The sequence below is a fragment of the Nomascus leucogenys genome, chromosome 12 (assembly GCF_006542625.1).
Source record: "Nomascus leucogenys isolate Asia chromosome 12, Asia_NLE_v1, whole genome shotgun sequence".
Lineage (NCBI taxonomy): Eukaryota > Metazoa > Chordata > Mammalia > Primates > Hylobatidae > Nomascus > Nomascus leucogenys.
The window spans coordinates 45,180,710-45,194,997 of record NC_044392.1 but is presented as its reverse complement, the minus strand read 5'-3'; the positions used below and the strand labels follow the sequence as shown (position 1 = coordinate 45,194,997).

Sequence of the window (14,288 nt, the reverse complement as noted above, 5' to 3'; positions counted from 1 at the left end):
AAAAAAAGGCCGGGCATGGTGGCTCACGCCTGTAATCCCAGCACTTTGGGAGGCCGAGTTGGGTGGATTACAAGGTCAGGAGATCGAGACCATCCTGGCTAACACGGTGAAACCCCGTCTCTACTAAAAATACAAAAAATTAGCCGGGTGAGGTGGTGGGTGCCTGTAGTCCCAGCTACACGGGAGGATGAGGCAGGAGAATGGTGTGAACCCCGGGGGCGGAGCCTGCAGTGAGCCGAGATCGTGCCACTGCACTCCAGCCTGGGTGAAAGACTGAGACTCCTTCTCAAAAAAAAAAAAAAAAAAAAAAGGGCCAGGCGTGGTGGCTCACGCCTGTAATCCCAGCACTTTGGGAGGCTGAGGTGGGCAAATCATTTGAGGTCAGGAGTTCGAGACCAGCTTGACCTACATAGTAAAACCCCGTCTCTACTAAAATACAAAAATTAGCCAGGCATGGTGGCAGGTGCCTGTAATCCCAGCTACTCAGGAGGCCGAGGCAGGAGAATCACTTGAACCCAGGAGGTGGAGGTTGCAGTTAGCCAAGATCACAACACTGCATTGTAGCCTGGGCAACAGAGCAAGACTCCATCTCAAAAAAAGAAAGTAAAATTAAAGCTCAAGAAAAGCTAGTTTTGGCCGGGTGCGGTGGCTCACGCCTGTAATCCCAGCAGTTTGGGAGGCCGAGGCAGGCGGATCACAAGGTCAGGAGATTGAGACCATCCTGGCTAACACGGTGAAACCCCGTCTCTACCAAAAATACAAAAAAGAAATTAGCCGGGCATGGTGGCGGGCACCTGTAGTCCCAGCTACTCGGGAGGCTGAGGCAGGAAAATGGCATGAACCGGGAGGTGGAGCTTGCAGTGAGCTGAGATCATGCCACTGCACCCCAGCATGGGTGACAGAGGGAGACTCCATCTCAAAAAAAAAAAAAAAAAAAAGAAAGAAAAGCTAGTTCTTTTTTTTTTTTTTGGAAACAGTCTCGCTCTGTCACCAGGCTGGAGTGCAGTGGCACGATCTGCTGGTACTACAGGCCCATGCCACAGAGCCCAGCTAATATTTTGTATTTTTAGTAAAGACAGGGTTTCACCACGTTGGCCAGGATAGTCTTGATCTCCTGACCTTGTGATCCGCCCACCTCGGCCTCCCAAAGTGCTGGGATTACAGGCATGAGCCACGGTGCCTGGCCAAAAAGCTAGTTCTTAAAGAGAAAGGGCTAGAGTCAGGCATGAGAGATAGCTTTTCAAGAACACTCGGTTGCCAGGCACGGGTGTTCACCACTAGGTGACAGAGCGAGATTCCATCTCAAAAAAAAAAAAAAAAAACGCAAAAAAAACAAATACTGAGTCAATAAATCAGATGAGATCTAAGGGGATGAGAATAGCTGTTCCTCTGCAGACCATCTTTCCCCATCCTACATTCTCCAGCTGTGAAGAGGAGCTGCCTGGCAAGGAAGGTGTACGGCAATAGGTGATGACTGATGAGAACACCAATCAGAGGAAAATAAGGGATGGAAGCAAAAGATTCAAAAGGGCAGATATCTCCACGGGAACAGGACCCGCCCACAACCCCTACAGCAAGGCAAGAACCCAGCTCGCTTGCCCAGGGGTCTGGGCAAAGACTGAGTTCCAATAATCACCTGTGCTCACCCGGGGGCTAAGAAAACAGACAAGTCAATGTGGCATTTGTTTTTATTAGAAAACCCCTTATTAAGCACTTCTCTAACCCAGAATAGACACTGGGTATCCTCCAAGAGTCCCATAGCTTTCATTTCATCTTCCACCCTCTTCTGAGAGGGGGAGGCAGGGGATGGGGGTGGTGTCAGGCAGTCTCCAAAATGCCCCTCCTAGACCCCTGAGAGAATTCACATTGCCAGCAATAAACCAACAGCACTTCAGTGGGGCATCAGAGGGCCCTCTAGGCTCAAGGCTATTGCCAAAGGCATTCCTGTTTATGGCTTCATGATGGAACCAAGGAGGCTCTCACAGACTCCTAGGCCTGGTCCTTCACTATGGCTGAGAGCAGGGCAGGATCCAGGAGAAAGTGGCCAAGGGCTAAGAGAGAGGAGATTGCATTTAAGATATCCTTTGGAGTCTGGAAAGCACCTGGATTTCTTGGGAGAGGAGCCTGGATTTCTTGGGAGAGGAGGGCTGTGGAAGCCCCAATCAGTTCTTCTTCGTTTTGGGAGTGTCATATTTCCTCTTGCTGGAGTACCACAATAGCAGGGGGATGCCGATGGAGGGAAGGGTCATGACCCCAAAGGCTGCCCAGTCCAGCTGTAAAGGAAAACAAAAACCTTGCTTAGAAGTCTGGATTAGGGCACAGGAGAAGCCAGGGAAAATATGAGTCCAATGAGAAAGGGAGCAGCCTAGCCCAAATTTATTTATTTTTGATACAAAGTCTTAGTTTTTTCTTTGAGACGGAGTCTCGCCCTGTCACCCAGGCTGGTATGCAGTGGCACGATCTCAGCTCACTGCAACCTCCGCCTCCAGGGTTCAAATGATTCTCCTGCCTCAGCCTCCCCAGTAGCTGGGATTACAGGCGCATGCCACCACACCTGGCTAATTTTTGTATCTTTAGTAGAGACTGGGTTTCACCATGTTGGTCAGGTTGGTCTTGAACTCCTGACCTTGTGATCCACCCACCTCGGCCTCCCAAAGTGCTGGGATTACAGGCATGAGCCACTGCACCCGGCCGATACAAGGTCTTGCTCTGTTGCCCAGGCTGGAGTGGAGTGGCACGGTCACGGCTTACTGCAGCCTTGACCTCCTGGGCTTAAGTGATCCTCCCACTTCAGCCTCCTGAGTAGCTAGGATCACAGGGGCGTCCCACCACACCTGGCTAATTTTTTTTTATTTTTTGTAGAGGGAAAATATCACTATGTTGCCCAAGCTGGTCTCAAATTCCTGGGCTCAAGTGATCCTCCTGCTTTGACCTCCCAAAGTGCTGGAATTACAGGTGTGAGCCACAACACCCAGCCTAAATTTTCTTAATTTTTATTTTTTATTTTTAGAGATAGGGTCTCACTCTGTTGCTCAGGTTGGAGTGCAGTGGCACAATCATAGCTCACTGCAGCCTCAAACTCCTGGGCTCAAGCGATCCTCCAGCCACCCAAGTAGCAGAGATTACAGGTACACACCACCAGGCCTAACTCAGCACAAATTTTAAGCAGAACTTTAGGCAAGAAGGTTCCTCTCTGACCAATCCTGATATAGAATGGCTCTCTAAAGACCAATCTTTCATGCTGTGAAACCAAAGGACTCACTTGACCCAAACCAGACTGGAAGAGAAGCTTCTGTTCCAGATAATCTTTGAGAATGGAGATGCCCTGGTCTTGCCCCTGACAGTCAAGCCACCTATGATCTAACCCTTGTTTACACTTCAGGCCCCCTCTTTTCCATTCCTCCACCTCACATTCTGCCCTTCAGCCTTGATAAACTACTTGCCATTCCTGAATCACACCATGCTTTTCTCAATCTCCGCTGCTCTCTCTCCTCAAGTGCCTGCCCTTCCTTACCTCCTTCAGAAAGTCCCCTCTCATTAGATGTTCCTGTTGCATGCTCCTCCAGCACCTGGTATATAACCTCTATCATAGCATTTTCCCCATTTACTTTTTTTTTTTTTTTTTTTTTTTTTGACAGTGTTTCGCTCTTGTCGTCCAGGTGGCTAGAGTGCAGTGGCTCGATCTTGGCTCACTGCAACCTCCCCGTCCTGGGCTCAAGCAATTCCCCTGCCTCAGCCTCCCCATTTACCTATTTTGAGTCCTCTATGAGCCCGTAAGATCTTGTTATTTTTAGAGACAGGGTTTTGCTGTGTCACCCAGGCTAGAGTGCAGTGGTGTGATCATGGCTCACTGCAGCCTCAAACTCTTGGCTGCAAGTGGTCCTCTCACCTCTGCCTCCCAAAGCACTGGGATTACAGGCATGAGCCATGGTGCCTCGCCAGCCTGTAAGATCTTTAATGGAAGGGACTGTGTCTTATTCATCACTGTGTCCCCAAAGCAGAGCACAGAATGAGCACATAATCTGGAACATCATACTTATTCACTGAATGAATTCCACCATTCAGTACTTCAGGCTCATCTTCAAAAAATTCTTTCCTAGACTAGACCACAGTAAAGTTCCCACTTACCCTACCCAATGATCTATGACCCTCTGAATCTAACCAGATTTTTTTTTTAAAACCTCAAAATAGACCCAGGAGTCTAAGATGGGTATCTACTCAAAGATGGGACTCTACTTAAGTCAGTTGCATGGTTTTGGCAATTGTGATCTCATTGCCAAAAATCTCTGGACATGGCTAAATCAATCTATTTGATGAGTATCTATATCAGACACCAAAAAACAGACAGGGCAAGAACCAACCAACAAAACAAATCTATGGAAGCCAAGAGGGTCCAGAACCAAAAGGGCATTCTCATACCAAGGGACTGATGAGAGAGAACACTAGAAAGCTTACAAAATGAGGGGAGAATCGCCTGTCAAACTCCCGCTGAGCCAGGATTCCTCCCTGTCCAGGTGCACTGGTAGAACCAATCTGAAAAGAAGAAAAGAACAACATTAAGGCAAGTCTCCACCTCATCTAATCTGAGAAAAGGCGGTCCCAACCAACCCAACTCTATGCATTAGAGTCTTAGTTCCCAAAGGCTCAGGAGAACTTCAAGAAGATGAGGGAAAGCTTTTGGCTAGAGAGAGTTGGATGATTCACTCTTAGTGTGTTGTAAAGAGGAGGACCTAGGAGCCAGAAGACCTGAGAAATACCCCATGGAGAACATATATTAAACAAGGTAGGCCAGGCATGCAACTGAAATTAAAGCCAAATTCTTCTGTCTGAGCCTGAGACTCCGGAAAGAGTGAAGTTGCTCACCACCACTGGCCCCTCTACAGGGCAGGGTGTGCAATGGGATGACTTACCCTTGGTAATCATTTACTTAATCCTCCAGCAAAAATCCACTACTTCACAGGGTTAATGTGAGGCTCAAATGAAATAGCAAAAATATATAATGAAGTATAAAGCCCTACCCAAATGTACATTATTAGAGGAGGGGTTGAGTCTGGCCCACATTCCTTTGTCTTGGAGAGGAGGCCAAGAGTTTGGAGCACACTGCAAACAACTTTATTCCAAAGTGGCAGCTGGACCTTTGATTTTATGTCTATTAACCCATCAACTACCAGGTAGAACCAAAGAGTCCTGAGGTTGGTTCTGAAAGCAGAAATGATACCGGATGTGAAAACACCACTAGGTTTAGAAGAATATGGTTCCATGTAGTTTATGAAAAATGAAAATGCAGAAGGTGCACTGAGTGTTAGTTATTTTCATTCTGTGGTTGACTGTGTTAAGTCCCTTCCCTACTTGTACTAATTAGCCTACAGACCTACTGGTAATGGAGGATCACACATTTTAGCTTCATAAATTTATACATTTATTTGGCTTTATACATTTATGACTTAAGCTTTTTTTTTTTCATTTAATTGATTTTATTATAACTGGATTAGGTCTGAGCCCTGGGAAACAGATATCACCTTGTTATAGAGAACCACACATTATAGTTTTAACTGAAGTTGTTTTTCATATAGGACAATCATAAATATGAGTATTACAAGAGCTGACTACATACTTTCAAGTTTATAATTCCTGACAAAGGATATGACCTTTTTCCATCCTGTAATTCAGAGAAAAAGAACCACTTGCCCTATATAAACTCTAAAAAGAAAACTGCATAAACCCAGGAATAGGAGGCAAGGAGTGCTCTTCTTTGACCTACTATTAGCAGGTCCAACAAATGATATATCACCACGTCCATGACTTAAGCTTTTTGAGGATTTGAACAGTATCTTAACCCTCTTGGTATTCCCCAGAGTCTGGCACATTTCAGGGGCTTCATAAGTGTCTATTGACCTTTACATCAATCAATCAAAAGACTGTTTACTACTGAGTTTCTATCATATATGGGAAACAGAGAAATCTAAGACAGTCACTGGCCTCAGGGAGTTTATAATTAAATTGGGAGATGGGGGTTGGGAGAGGGAAGATCTATAAATAAGAAAAAAACTACTGAAGACAGTGATTAAATGTTCAAGTGGCATAGACTATAAGTGCTACAGAAGTTTAGATGCAGTCAATATATGTTTATGAAAGAATGAATAGTGGCCGGGCACGGTGGCTCACGCCTGTAATCCCAGTACTTTGGGAGGCCGAGGCGGGCAGATCACAGGTCACGAGTTTGAAACCAGCCTGGCCAGTATGATGAAACCCCATTTCTACTAAAAATATAAAAAAGTAGCCGGGCACGGTGGCACACACCTGTTGTCCCAGTTACTCAGGAGGCTGAGGCAGAGAATCGCTTGAACCCGCGAAGTGGAGGTTGCAGTGAGCCAAGATTGCGCTACTGCACTCCAGCCTGGGCCACAGAGTGAGACTCTGTCTCAAAAAAAAGAAAAAAGAAAAGAATGAATAGCAAAGAGCAATATGAACTGAAGACAGAAAACAAGGAGACATAGCTCAAAGCTGGGTCTTGAGAAGGCTTCAGATATAATGGAGTGGAGGGAAAAGGGTACTTCAAACAGAACAAAGGCACAGAGGAAAGAATAAGGACTGAGTTGGGGGAGAAGGTATGGAAAGTAGCTTGGCCTAACTAGGATGTAGGGTCTGTATGGGCAGAGTGGGAGAGAAGGCTGGAGGCAGAAAATTGCTAGACTATTGGAGGGGGTGAAGTGAGAGGCAGAAAAGCTCAGCCCTGATGCCATAAGCAGGAGCAATCTAAGCAAGGGAAGGAGAGAGTAACAGTGGAGACTGGGAAGAATCTGACAGTGGCAGAGAAGACAGATCGGAAAGACAAGGACATCAGTAGGCAGCAAATGACACACTCCAGATGAAAAGGAAGGCAGAAGGAATGAAGAGGAGGGGAAGGCCATGGTACACCTCTCCCATCCATTTCAATCACTCCAGTCCAGAACTTTAATTTGAAACATACTTCCTTAAGACAATACCAAGTGTCTGGTTAATGTTATCTCCCTCAGAATTTAGTAGCTACTGTGTAAATTTTCTGTAAGAGGTTTTTGTTTTTACAACCTATACTTTTTAGATGGATATCCATCACCTTAAACTTTTTTTTTTTTTTTTTTGAGACAGGGTCTCACTCTGTTGCCCAGGCTGGAATGCAGTGGCAATAAAACAGCTCACTGCAGCCTCAACCTCTCGGGCTCAAGCAATCCTCCCACCTCAGCCTTCTGAGTACCTGGGATCACAGGGGCATGCACCATGCCTGGCTAATTATTTGAAATGGGGGTCTCACCATGTTGCCCAGGCTGGTCTCCAACTCCTGGGCTCAAGCAATCCACCTGCCTTGGCCTCCCAAAGTATTGGGATTACAGGCGTGAGCCACCACGTCTGGTCCCATTTATCTTTTCTTTATGATGGAAATGTTCAAATGCTTCTCATCTGGCTATTTTGAAATATACGTTAGATTACTGTTAACTATAGTCACCCTACTGAACTATCAAACACTAGGTTTTATTCTTTCTAACTATACATATATTTTTTTGAGACGGAGTCTCACTCTTGTTGCCCAGGCTGAAGTGCAGTAGTGTGATCTCGGCTCACTGCAACCTCTGCCTCCTGGGTTCAAATGATTCTCTTGCCCCAGCCTCCCAAGTAGCTGGGATTACAGGGACCTCCCACCACACCCAGCTAATTTTTGTATTTGTAGTAGAGATGGGGCTTCTCCATGTTGGCCAGGCTGGTCTCGAACTCCTGACCTTAGGTGACCTGCCCACCTCGGCCTCCAAAAATGCTAGATTACAGGCGTAAGCCACTGCGCCCAGCCCTAACTGTATTTTGGTATCTATTAAGCAACCTCTCTTCATCCCCCTCTTACCCCCACCACAAGAGATTTTAAGGGAAGGCAGATCCAAATTCCATCCGGCTAAGGGTTTGGGCAACTCACCACAACGGGTCCATCCTCCTGGGCCAGGTAAGTAATTGTTGCTGAGGTGAAGTTGAAATAACCAGCCTTGAGAGGGCGCAGGACCACGGTGTGGGAGACATTGCTAGCACTGGCTCAAGAGTTAAGGAACAGAAAGAGATGAAGCTAAAGTTGTAGCAGCCTTTCAACCTGTGGACTAAATGCACCATTTACAAAACATTTGCCAATACGTGCTGATCTCATGCCGGCAATACTCTCAGGAATGAAAAAATATAGGCTTCTTTGCCGGGCGCGGTGGCTCACACCTGTAATCCTAGCACTCTGGGAGGCCGAGGCAGGTGGATTGCCTGAGTTCAGGAGTTCGAGAACAGCCTGGGCAACACAGTGAAACCCTGTCTCTAATAAAATACAAAAAAATTAGCTGGGCGTGGTGGCATGCGCCTGTAGTCCCAGCTACTTGGGAGGCTGAGGCAGGAGAACTGCTTGAACCCGGGAGGCAGAGGTTGCAGTGAGCTGAGATCATGCCACTGCACTCCAGCCTGGGTGACGGAGCAAGACTCCAGCTCAAAAAAAAAAAAAAAAAAAAAAAAAAAAAAAAAAAAAATATAATATATATATATATATATATATATATATAGGCTTCTTTTTTAAAAATTTACTGTTTTTTTTTTAAATATTAAAAAAAAAAGAGCGAGAGATGGGGTCTCACTTTGTTACCCAGGCTGGTCTCAAACTCTTGGGTTCCAGTGATCCTCCCGCCTTGGCCTCCCAAAGTCCTGGGATTACAGGCATGAGCCACCACATGGGGCGTAGGCATCTTTTTAAAATCTAAAGTGTATGGTATTACAGGTTGTTTTTCCACCTAAATTTTAAGGGGCCCATGTTATACTCAGTGTCATGGTTTTTGAAGTAAACTTCCAAAGCAATATATGTTATGGATAAAAAAATTATAGTCACTTGGCCAGGCATGGTAGCTCAGGCCTGTAATCCCAGCACTTTCGGAGGCTGAGGTGGGTGGATCACCTGAGGTCAGAAGTTCGAGACCAGCCTGGCCAACATGGCGAAACCCCGTCTCTACTAAAAATACAAAAATTAGCTGGGCATGGTGGCGAGTGCCTGTAATCCCAGCTACTCTGGAGGCTGAGGCTGGAGAATCGCTTGAACCCAGGAACCGGAGGTTGCAGTGAGCTGAGATTGCACCATTGCACTCAAGAGCGACAACAGCAAAACTCCATCTCAAAAAAAAAATTACAGTCATTTAATCAGTGCTTCTTCTTGGATGATTAAAAGAAATTATAGTCACTGAAGCTCACAGAAAATCTTTTTTTTTTTTTTTTTTTTGACAGAGTCTCGCTCTGTCGCCCAGGCTGAAGTGCAGTGGCACGATCTCGGCTCACTGCAAGCTCCGCCTCCTGGGTTCACACCATTCTCCTGCCTCAGCCTCCCAAGTAGCTGGGACTACAGGTGCCCACCACCATGCCTGGCTAATTTTTTTGTATTTTTAGTAGAGACGGGGTTTCACTGTGTGTTAGCCAGGATGGTCTCGATCTCCTGACCTTGTGATCCACCCACCTTGGCCTCCCAAAGTGCTGGGATTACGGGTGTGAGCCACCGCGCCTGGCCAAGCTCATAGAAAATCTTTTGTTAACTATAATTGAAGGAAATTATTGAAAATACAAAAAAAAGACAAAACAAAAACAAATACAAAGACCACATTTACCCTTACCAATAAACCTAAATGTATATATAATTATTATTGATATGATTTGGATCTGTGTCCCTGCCCAAATCTCATGTGGAATTGTAATCCCCAATGTAGGAGGAGGGGCCTGGTGGGAGGGGATTGGATCATGGGGGCAGATTTCTCCCTTGCTGTTCTAATGATGTGAGTTCTCACAAGATCTGGTTGTTTAAAAGTGTGTAGCACCTCCCCCCTTACTCTCTTCCTCCTGCTCCAGACATGTAAGACGTGCCTATTTTCCCTTTACCTTCTACCATTATAAGTTCCCTAAGGCATCCCCACCCATGCTTGCTGTACAGCCTGCAGAACCGTGAACAAATTAAACCTCTTTTCTTTAAAATTACCCAGTCTCAGCTTATTCTTCATAGCAACTTGAGAACAGACTAATAAAATACAATTAATTATTATTTAAGAGACTAGGTCTCACTTTGTCACCAAGGCTGGAGTACAGCAGCACTATCATAGCTCACTGCAGGCTTGAACTCCCAAGCTCTAGCAATCCTCTCACCTCCGTCTCCCAAGTAGCTGGGACTATAGGCATGTGCCACCACACCTGGCTTAAATATACTTTAATTCACAGGAAGAAAAATACCATCTAATTCAATACTCAGGAGATAATTGGTAGATTAGAATAAGAGACTCATTGAGTAAGAGACTTTAAAAGGTCACCCAGATCCTTCATGCTAGCATCCCAGTGAATTTCTTTTTTTTAATTTTTGAGACAGAGTCTTGCTGTCACCCAGGCTAGAGTGCAGTGGCGCGATCTCGGCTCACTGCAACCTCCACCTCCCGGGTTCAAGCGATTCTCCTACCTCAGCCTCCTGAGTAGCTGGGATTACAGGCACCCACCACTACGCCTGGCTAATTTTTGTATTTTTAGGAGAGACAGGATTTCACCATCTTGGCCAGGCTGGTCTCGAACTCCTGACCTCGTGATCCACCCACCTCGGCCTCCCAAAGTGCTGGGATTACAGGCATGAGCCACTGTGCCTGGCCTGAATTTCTTTTAAAAGCACCTTAAATATCTTTGTCCAGCCACAAACATCTTATTAAGTGTCTATATCCTCCCAGTATAGTATGTTTCAGGGTTTGCTTTTTTTTTTTTTTTTTTTGAGACAGAGTCTCACTCTGTTGCCCAGGCTACAGAGCAGTGGCAGGATCCTGGCTCACTGCAACCTCCGCCTCCCGGGTTCAAGCGATTCTCCTGCCTCAGCCTCCCAAGTAGCTAGACTATAGGTGCATGCCATCGTGCCCAGCTAATTTTTGTATTTTTAGTAGAGACAGGGTTTCACCCTGTTGGCCAGGATGGTCTCAATCTCTTGACCTCATGATCCACCCACCTCGGCCTCCCAAAAATGCTGGGATTACAGGCATGAGCCACCGTGCCCAGCTTGTTTCAGGGTCTTATAATCTGAACTTCAGGATCTTCCTTCTTCATGTCTACTCTAAATCATGCTCACACAATTTACACCAACCTCTCTTGGTCCATCTTATCCAGAGAGATGACAGGAGGACAGCCACACATATCCAGCCTATTTGAAGTACCCCTGCTGCTTTGCAGGCAAGGCTCTCCCTGCCCCCCGACCTTCATCACCAAGTGCCAAGAGGATACGGGGCAATCCGGTCCCATTTGACATTGAGCATTCCAGACACAATGCCAAAGTCTTCTGGAGGGAAGGAATCATCAGATAGTTCCACGTCTAATGCAGCACTAGAAAACGGACGAAACAAAAAGGGTTAGTAAGTAATGGATATAAAATTAAAGCAGGCCGGGCGCCGTGGCTCACGCCTGTAATCCCAGCACTTTTGGGAGGCCGAGGTGGGCAGATCACCTGAGGTCAGGAGTTCGAGATCAGCCTGGCCAACATGGTGAAACCCTGTCTCTACTAAAAATACAAAAATTAGCTGGGCACGGTGGTGAGCGTCTGTAATCCCAGCTACTTGGGAGGCTGAGGCAGGAGAACTGCTTGAACCCTGGGAGGCAGAGGTTGCAGTGAGCCAAGATCGCACCACTGTACTCCAGCCTGGGACAGAGTGAGACTCGGTCTCAAACAAACAAAAAAATTAAAGCAATAGTCTGGGTGCAGTGGTTCACACCTATAATCCTAGCACTTTGGGAGGCCGAGGCCAGCTGATCTCTTGAGGTCAGGAGTTCAAGACCAGCCTGGCCAACATGGTGAAACCCTGTCTCTATTAAAAATACAAAAATTAGCGGCTGGGCGCAGTGGCTCACGCCTGTAATCCCAGCACTTTGGGAGGCCGAGGTGGGCGGAGCACGAGGTCAGGAGATCGAGACCATCCTGGCTAGCACGGTGAAACCCCGTCTCTACTAAAAAAAAATACAAAAAATTAGCCGGGCGTGGTGGTGGGCGCCTGTAGTCCCAGCTACTCGGGAGGCAGAGGCAGGAGAATGGCGTGAACCCAGGAGGCGGAACTTGCAGTGAGCAGAGATTGCACCACTGCACTCCAGCCTGGGCGACATAGCCAGACTCCGTCTCAAAAAAAAAAAAAATTCAAAAAACAAAAATACAAAAATTAGCCAGGCGTGGTGGTATACGCCTGTAATCCCAGCTACTCAGGAGGCTGAGGCAGGAGGATCACTTGGAGTTGGGAAGCAGAGGCTGCAGTGAGCAGAGACTGCACCACTGCACTCCCGCCTGGGTGACAGAGTGATACTCCATGTAAAAAAATAATAATAATAAAATTAAATTAAAGCAATAAACAATCAAACCTGCCTGCTTCTCCAAAAAAATCAGAATTGCAAAAGAGAGATATGAATAATATAGCAACTTGGTTCTGTTGCATTGAAGAATCCAGGTCAAGGACTGGATTCTATTGCTCAGAAGCACCAAAATAATCAAGTATCCAGGAGGCAATAGGTCCAAGTTCATCCTTGCCTCAATTTTTCTTCATGTACATGCCTATGTGTATGGAGGGAGGGAGGAAGACGAACACAGTGAATACAGAGGAGAAAGTTAAAGGGAATAAAATGAAAGAAAGGCAACAAAAATGCTCTGGGCTAATGAAAGAAAGAAAATGACACTTCTTTTTTTTTTTTGAGATGGAGTCTCGGTCTTGTGGCTCAGGCTGAAGTGCAGTGGCGCGATCTTGGCTCACTGCAACCTTCACCTCCTGGGTTCAAGCGATTCTTTTGCCTCAGCCTCCCGAGTAGCTGGGACTACAGGCACCTGCCACCACACCCGGCTAATTTTTGTATTTTTAGTAGTGGTGGGGTTTTGCCACGTTGGCCAGGCTGGTCTCGATCTCCTGACCTCTGGCGATCCGCCCGCCTCAGCCTCCCAAAGTGCTGAGATTACAGGCATGAGCTACCATGCCAGGCTGGAAGATGACATTTTAAACCCCTGAGGTAACAAGGGATTGTGAATTTTCTGTGTCTTTATCTTTCCCTCCTTGTTTTTCCACAATTCTTGCCACTTCCGTACTCTAAAATTCTTCCAACCCAAAACGTGAAAGATGGTTTCTTGTAGCTTAGGTAAGAATGTCCTCCTTTCCAAAAGTAGATCCCGAAGTGTATTTATTCACTCAATATATCTGATGCTGGAAGTGTCCCAAAGAGAAACCATTACCCACCAATATGCTCCCTATTCCCATCTGAAAACTAAGAATCCAGAAATAGGCTTAATCTGTAACTCCAGGGCCTCGAGTTACCTTGAGCCGACATTGTAGATGTTGTACTGCAAGGTCAGGTCTCGTCCCTCCACGGCGTATCTGTTCAGCAGTGATTTGGAAGCCAAAAGCCTGGCTCCTTCCTCTGCTTGAGTGACAGCAAATAGAGCCAACACCACAAATGACAGCAGCCTCATCTTTAGAGAAAAAAGCAAAGTGAGTTATCAAACCAAGTACGTCAAATTCACCAAAATCCTCTTGACAGCGCTCCCATAGAAAGCTCCTTCGATGCTACCAGAGCAGCAGCCCCTTCCACAGAGTAGTCCATAAGCCACAAGCGCACACCCGTTCTCCAGACTCTCCTACCATCTTCACCCTGCAGCCCTCGAAAAACCGGTACAAGCACCAATATATCTACGGCCCTCTTCCTGTCAGAAGCCCCGGGATGCCCACCAGCTGGTGGGGTCTTCTGAGGGGACACCACGTGGCCAGAGCAGGGCTTTCCTTGGGGTGCCTGATTTCGGCCAATCTCGGACCTGCAGGAGCCTGTAGCTTTCCCTCACACAGGAATGCGCAAAGCTGCAGCCTTCCCGCTGCTCCCCTCCTCCTTGGCCACAGCTCCACTGGGATCCCACCGCGGACTCGCGGGGTCCTCCTCACATCCCTGTACCCCACTCTCCAGTCCAGCCCCTGAGATCCCATTCGTCCTCGCCTGTCACATCCCTTTCTAGGTCCCACGGGCGGGGGGCGGGGGTCAATCACCTCTGCCCCCCGCCTCCCGCCTCTTGTCAAGGTTACACGTCCTCCAGCCACCGCGTTCTCTGCCCTTCCCGCCCTTCCCTAGCTAACCCTCCAGCCACGGGGTGATGCGCGGACACGAGGCTCTCGCCTCTCCCGCTCGGACACCCTAAGCCTCCGGACTCACCGTGGGCATCCCAAACGCCTTTCCGGACCCACAAAGACAGGAAGAGAGCGTCAGCATCGGAAAGACCGGAAATA

At 47.1% G+C, this 14,288-nt stretch overlaps 1 protein-coding gene across 1 annotated transcript; it reads right to left on the bottom strand.

The window, feature by feature from the left end:
* Positions 1-1,670: 1,670 nt before the first annotated feature.
* Positions 1,671-14,288, bottom strand: SSR2 (signal sequence receptor subunit 2). The gene is made up of 6 exons (XM_030824237.1): positions 14,215-14,288; positions 13,332-13,486; positions 11,275-11,373; positions 7,943-8,051; positions 4,456-4,533; positions 1,671-2,273 (listed from the first exon to the last, which is right to left on the bottom strand). Exons 1-6 carry the CDS (start codon positions 14,269-14,271, stop codon positions 2,163-2,165), a joined length of 609 nt encoding a protein of 202 aa, XP_030680097.1. The 5' UTR covers positions 14,272-14,288; the 3' UTR covers positions 1,671-2,162.

What these genes read in the sequence shown, in the direction of transcription:
- SSR2 (XM_030824237.1), bottom strand. Translation starts at nt 14,271, where the DNA reads ATGCTGACGCTCTCTTCCTGTCTTTGTGGGTCCGGAAAGGCGTTTGGG. An exon ending in AGGAGGATGGACCCGTTGTG is followed by an intron (nt 4,534 to 7,942) that starts GTGAGTTGCCCA and finishes TCTTCTTTTCAG; the next exon opens with ATTGGTTCTACCAGTGCACC. An exon ending in GGCGATTCTCCCCTCATTTT is followed by an intron (nt 2,274 to 4,455) that starts GTAAGCTTTCTA and finishes TTTCCTTTACAG; the next exon opens with CTGGACTGGGCAGCCTTTGG.